This window comes from Mercenaria mercenaria, chromosome 2 (assembly GCF_021730395.1).
Source record: "Mercenaria mercenaria strain notata chromosome 2, MADL_Memer_1, whole genome shotgun sequence".
Lineage (NCBI taxonomy): Eukaryota > Metazoa > Mollusca > Bivalvia > Venerida > Veneridae > Mercenaria > Mercenaria mercenaria.
This window is the reverse complement of record NC_069362.1, coordinates 66,339,447-66,345,845: the sequence shown is the minus strand read 5'-3', so window position 1 is coordinate 66,345,845 and position 6,399 is coordinate 66,339,447. Positions and strand designations below refer to the sequence as shown.

At 36.9% G+C, this 6,399-nt stretch overlaps 1 protein-coding gene across 1 annotated transcript; it reads right to left on the bottom strand.

Moving 5' to 3' along the window:
- Positions 1-685: 685 nt before the first annotated feature.
- Positions 686-5,918, bottom strand: LOC123564146 (uncharacterized). Its single transcript, XM_045357504.2, has 2 exons — positions 5,761-5,918; positions 686-1,893 (listed from the first exon to the last, which is right to left on the bottom strand). Exon 2 carries the CDS (start codon positions 1,891-1,893, stop codon positions 979-981), a length of 915 nt encoding a protein of 304 aa, XP_045213439.1. The 5' UTR covers positions 5,761-5,918; the 3' UTR covers positions 686-978.
- Between the last annotated feature and the right edge of the window lie 481 nt (positions 5,919-6,399).

The following is a 6,399-nucleotide window of genomic DNA, read 5'->3' as shown; positions in this document are numbered from 1 at the left end:
CTAATTAAGTTTCATAGAGATATTGTCATAAATGTGGCCTCTACAGTGTAAACAAGCTTTTCCTTTGATTTGACCTGGTGACCTAGTTTCTGACGCCAGATGACCAAATATCGAACTTTTCCAAGATTTTATTGGGGGTAACATTCTGACCAAGTTTCATTAAGATTGGGCTAAAAGTGTGACCTCTTGTGTAAACAGTCAAATTGTTGATGGACAACAGGCAATCACATCTCACCTTGAGCTCGGGAAAAGAAAGAGCTTTTTATGGAATTCGGCCCTTTCCGAGTGTTTTTTTAGGAATTCAAGGGACGCCTAATAAAAACCCAGGATTTTTTAGGCATTTTAGGGCTACTTGAAAGCCTGCTGTGACTGATCAATAGGGGTCATCTGCTGGTCATGACCAACCTCCTCATCAACTTTCATGATCCTAGACCCAATCATCTGGAAACCATTTACTGTTCTGGGTCACTATAACCTCGATCTTTGACCTACTAATCTCAAAATCAGTAGAGGTCACCTGCTGGTCATGATCAACCATCCTATCAACTTTCATAATCCTAGGCCCAAGCCTTCTTGAGTTATCATGCAGAAATGGATTGGTCTACATATCGACCTACTGACAAACATGCGCAAAACAATATACCCCTCCTTCGAAGGGGGGCATATAAGGAAAAAAAGGCATAGATCTTTATCATCAAATCTATAATTAGTCACAAGATTCAAACAAGTCCTACATGTAAAATTCAAATGTATGACAAGCAGCCATTTTTGTTAAACAAATTTTAATATTCATCTTATCAAACATGTGAAATATACTGCATATAAAGGACATATCCTAAAAATCTGACACTTGATTATACAATGATCCCGGCTCATAAAATTTACTGTCCTTTACATCAGTCTCCAGTGCATTGTTCAAAACCAAAGGATAATAAGATCAATCAGTTACTATAATTTTAAACCTAGACCATGTTTCCATTATTTATTACCCACACGCCATTTTACGTAGTATTCCTTGAATTTGTCAAATCCAGACAACACACCAGCACCAGCAACACCTCTGAGAATGTTGGCACCAGCTCCCTTCATCAGGGACATGAATCCCTCATTTTTGACAATTTGAACTGTACAATCAATGGACCCCTTGTATTTAACTGCCTCTCCTGATGTCATCATCATTCTTCTTCTGATTGTGTCAATTGGGTACGACACCAGACCGGAACTGATGGTTACAACATAACCAAGAGCAAATGATGCTGCAAAACTACCTCCTTCACCAATGATAATTGGTTTCAGTGTGTCATAGAAACCAAAGTAGCAACCTCTGTACACAACAATACCGACGCAAGAGATGACGAAACCTCTGTACAGTCCAACGATACCATCAGACTGTATGGTCTTCCTGTATACATCAACCATACCATTGAACTGTCGTTCGTGGCCACCTCCTTTCTTGCTAGCCTTGGCATCATTAGCTAAACGTGTTCTGCAGTAGTCGAGAGAGTACACGAAGCAGAGGGACATGGCTCCAGCTACACCACCAGACATGACATTTTTGCTGAACTTCATCATATAGCCTTCATTTTTGGACGTTTTAAACATAGCTTTGACCTGATCTTTGAAGGCGAAGTTGAGAGCTTGGGTTGGGAAATATCGAATAACATTTGCCATGTTACCTCTCCAGAATGGTAAAATTCCCTCATTTCTGAATGTTCTCGTTGTACAGTCAATAACTCCACTGTATGGTTTGTCTAAACGGCCAGCTTTAATCATTTCATCTTGGTTCTGGACAAGGAGCTTGACTCGTTCAATAGGTGCAGCAGCTGTTTTAGAAATGATAGCAGCAGCGCCACTCAGGGCAAAATTTTCTACAAAACTGATCTTCTCCGGCATCTGAAAATATACAAGAATAACCTTCTTAATAATATACTTATAAAATTTCACATCTCTACCTTAGAGACATTGTGACACAAATTTTTAAGCCCTTTTATGCATATTTTTGTATGTCAAGAGCCATAACTCTGTCCTGGCTGAATAAAATCCCATAAGACACATGTGGCCCACTTCTCATCACTGTGCATGACTCTACGCGAAATATTTTAAGATATCAGGGTTCTCACTAGCAATTTCAAGTTGCAGTCCTGGGACTCGCAAAGCTGAAAAAGTTGCAGTCCCAACTAGACTGACTGACAGACTTTAACGTTTCGTCAAAACACGTACATGCCTTTATTGTACTGTCAAATTAAGTGTACATTTTGTAATCACAATTTCTTCACCCAAAAATTAAGGTGAGATAAAATGGTAAAGACTAAATAGGTGAAAAATGCAATCAAAAATGAATGTAGGAGATAATCACCTCTAAACAAACTACCCCCTTCCCCCTCCTGCTGTTTCTGATCTACCCGGACAAAATTCGTCTGTGAAATTATAAAGGTGGACAAAATGCCCCTTGTGAAAATATCAAGTTGGACGAAATTCTCCTTGATAATTTTTTTCTTTACCTTTTTATTTCAGAATGGAAACGTATATAAACATACAGCGAAAGGAAAATATATAAAGAATTACTACTTTATTTTAATATTTATTACGAGCATAACATTAAAACATTTGGTCTAAAATACAACAAAAGAATGCACAGTATGTCTATCATCAACATAATGCTTCTTCAATAACATCAGCAAATTTGTAGAAAAATAATCACGTGAAGACCACATCGATGGCGTCTTAAAATTACTAGGGCATTCCTAATTAAGCCTAATTATCTTTAAATAATTCTGCCTGGTAATTAGTATGTGAGAAAACAATCGAAGTTAGTGGAAACAGACAACGCTGATTGGCTATACGCAGCTATCGGCGACAAGTGAGTAACTCCGCCCGCATATTTTTGCTCTCGGGTCAAACCTTGTGTATACGCAGGTTTATGTATTCAATTAATTTTCAATATTTTAATGCCTGCGTCCCGCTGCAAAAACTTGCGTCCGGGGACTCTCAAGCTGCAATAAACATGCGTATACCGGGACCAATTGTGCGTACAGGGGCGCCGATTTCGGCGTTTCCGAGAACCCTGGATATACCTTTAAAGAACTTTGTGTGCATTTTTCTGCAAATCCATGGATCGCTCTAACATAGTTGATTTAAGTATACCAGTATATATGGAAACAAGAGCTGTCTCCATAGGATGACACATGCCCCCGATGGCACTTTGAATAAATAGTTATGGCCAATGTTAGAGTTTAGGACCTTTGACCTACGGACCTGGGTCTTGCGCGCGACACGTCGTCTTACTGTGGTACACATCCATGCCCAATATTTTTAAAATCCAAGCATGAATGACAAAGATATGGACCGGACACGCCCATCAATGCACTATGTTGAAATATGACCTTTAACGTCTAAGTGTGACCTTGACCTTTGAGCTACGGACCTGGGTCTTGCGCGCGACACATCGTCTTACTGTGGTACACATTTATGCCAAGTTATTTGAAAATCATCCATGGATGACAAAGATATGGACCGGACACGAATGCACTATCATGAAAAATGACCTTTAACGTCTAAGTGTGACCTTGACCTTTGAGCTACGGACCTGGGTCTTGCACGCGACACGTCGTCTTACTGTGGTACACATTCATGCCAAGTTATTTGAAAATCCATCCATGGATGACAAAGATATGGACCGGACACGCCCAACTATCATGAAAAAAGACCTTTAACGTCTAAGTGTGACCTTGACCTTTGAGCTACGGACCTGGGTCTTTCGCGCCCACACGTGTCTTACTGTGGTACACATTCATGCCAAGTTATTTGAAAATCCATCCATCGATGACAAAGATATGGACCGGACACGAAAATTGCGGACAGACTGACAGACTGTTCAAAAACTATATGCCTCCCTTCGGGGGCATAAAAATATGTAATTTTCCAGCATACCTGCGCTTTTAACAACGTAATTTTTTTAAAGATTTTTTTCTCATAAATGTACTTTAGTCAATCAAAGTGTACCAAGTTTAGGACTTTCAAGAATCACCGCCAAACCAATGTATGTGATACTGCCATAATTTCACATTTCTTTTTATCCTAGAGTCATTAGTTTTGACGCCCTTAAGCAGTCTAACATGTATTTCATTAGTAATATAGATAAATTAAACCAATAAATAGTGTTGTTATAAACTATGGCATGTCTCCCTTTATTTTATTCTTGTTTTGTGAATTTTGTGGGTAAAAAGGTGTCAATATTTGTATTATTGCTGACTGACCATCGAGGCATCCATATTTTTAAAGCTCATGAGAAATGACGCCTTTTGATTGGCTGGCTCTCTTAACCAAAACTTTACTTTTCTGAAGCCTATATGGCCAAAATCATATTTGGCTGGTATAATTCTATGGGGAATGCAGTCGAGACCTGAAACTTAAAAGGACAATAAAAAAATTAATATTAATCTTTTTAATGACCCCTTTTTACTATTTCTTTGTAAAATGTGATCTTTTTTTTTCACTTTAACATATTGTTAATAGCAGTCATTCATTTCAAAACAGTGAGGACACAAAAAATATAACCCTTCTAAAAAGCTCTAACTTTGGTACTTTCAGTGAAAACCATTGAAACATGACCTTCTTTTTTTACAACAAGATTTGCCAAAGAGCAGCAAAACCATATTCAATTAAATTAATTTTAAAGTTTTCAAATGATACAAGGTGTATAGCCTACAGGAGAGTGAAATTCTAAACTTTATTCAAAAATTTTAGTCAAATAACTGTCTTGTGACTTTGAAAAATAGCTGGGGGAAAAATAAAACCAAGATCTGAATTCCTGACCAGTTGCTTCTGTAAGATTAGGTTTTTAAAGGATTTGGGGATTTTGCATTATTAAAAAGACATAAAAATACACCAAAGTACGAACAAATAATATAATCTTACTGTAAATCTGTTGAATGCATTAATGTTTTATTTGAGTAAGGTAAAATATTGCCTGCTTTGCAAACGTGTGTAATTTGGCATCATAAAAGGTCACTTATACCTATTTAACAGCAAAATAAATAAGGGCGTCAAAACTCATGAGCGTCAAAACAGATGATCGAAGGATATAATTTAAGTCCAATCGGGCAATAACACCTTGATGGGCTTTAAAGCCAGATCGGGCAATGTGTCCTGTTAAAAACAAAAACTCATATTCTAATTTTCATAATATAACCAAACATCAATATTACAGAGAGATCATTTTCAACCAAAATCTGGGAGTAGGTGCAACTGAGAGATTAATAAAATATTTGACCTTTAAAAATTTGCATAAGTTTCTTACACAAAACCTTAAAAATCTTTCAGGAATTAATTCTAGACCATGAAGCGTTGCTCATAATTGCTTAGATAAACGTTCCCTTGTATGGAAAGTAGATAAATAAAATTCCTAGGTGGCTCAGACTTTGCGGAAACAGAATATACTTTGAATGAATTACCCCACCCACTTTCAGAGAATAAAAATGCAATTTAAAATGCTCAATTAAAGGCATAATTTTGTTGTCAATATTTAACATATATTTATCAATTATATAAATTTATGTTATTTAAGGATAACAAATGATGTTGTTTCATATAAAATATGTCTTTTTGGATAAAAATGCGCTTGTCTTTTTTGACCCTGGGCCTGTGCGAGAGCAAGACCAGACCTATTATCGGGCAAATTTCATTATCATTGAACTGTCAAGAATAGCTGAACATGATTCATATCAAATGGAAATTACTCAATGACAAATACAAATTTACCTTTAGTGCTATCTAGCTGCTTTACTTGTCAGTAATGGTGTAAAAATCGGCGTACGTTGTTCTCACCGTGCTGACCGTGAACACCGGTTTTCAGAAAGAGGCTGATAGTTATGACCACGTGATAACAAGAACTTGACTGCGCATGACTGCGAATTCACAACGGGAAGCTGTTTCAAGTTAGGTGGGGCGCTTACGGGAGATTTGAAATATGTCTAATAAAAGTTCGTTATCCCGACTGTTGAACAACACCAAGACAACCCTTACCCTGTTTGAGATATGTGTGAATCACATAGATCTATTGTATGTGCATATGGTTTATTTAATCAATCTATAAAATTATCCATAATGTCATAGATCTATATACAGTGGTATAAAACAGCAGGTTAAAGTATTCTCTAGGTTCCATTTAAGGCCTCCTTTTTTAATGCTTTTAACAAAGATATTCTTTTGTTTCATTAAGGAATTAAGTAGGGAAGTAATTATGTGGATGGATAACACATTGTCTTTTCATACTCCTGACTATAAATCTAGAACTTTACCATATTTCAAAAAGAAAGCAAAGCTCTATCTGGTTACTGTCTAACCCTTTACAGTGCGCATCAAGCCACAAAGATTGTTTGTAGAAAATAAAAGAAAATC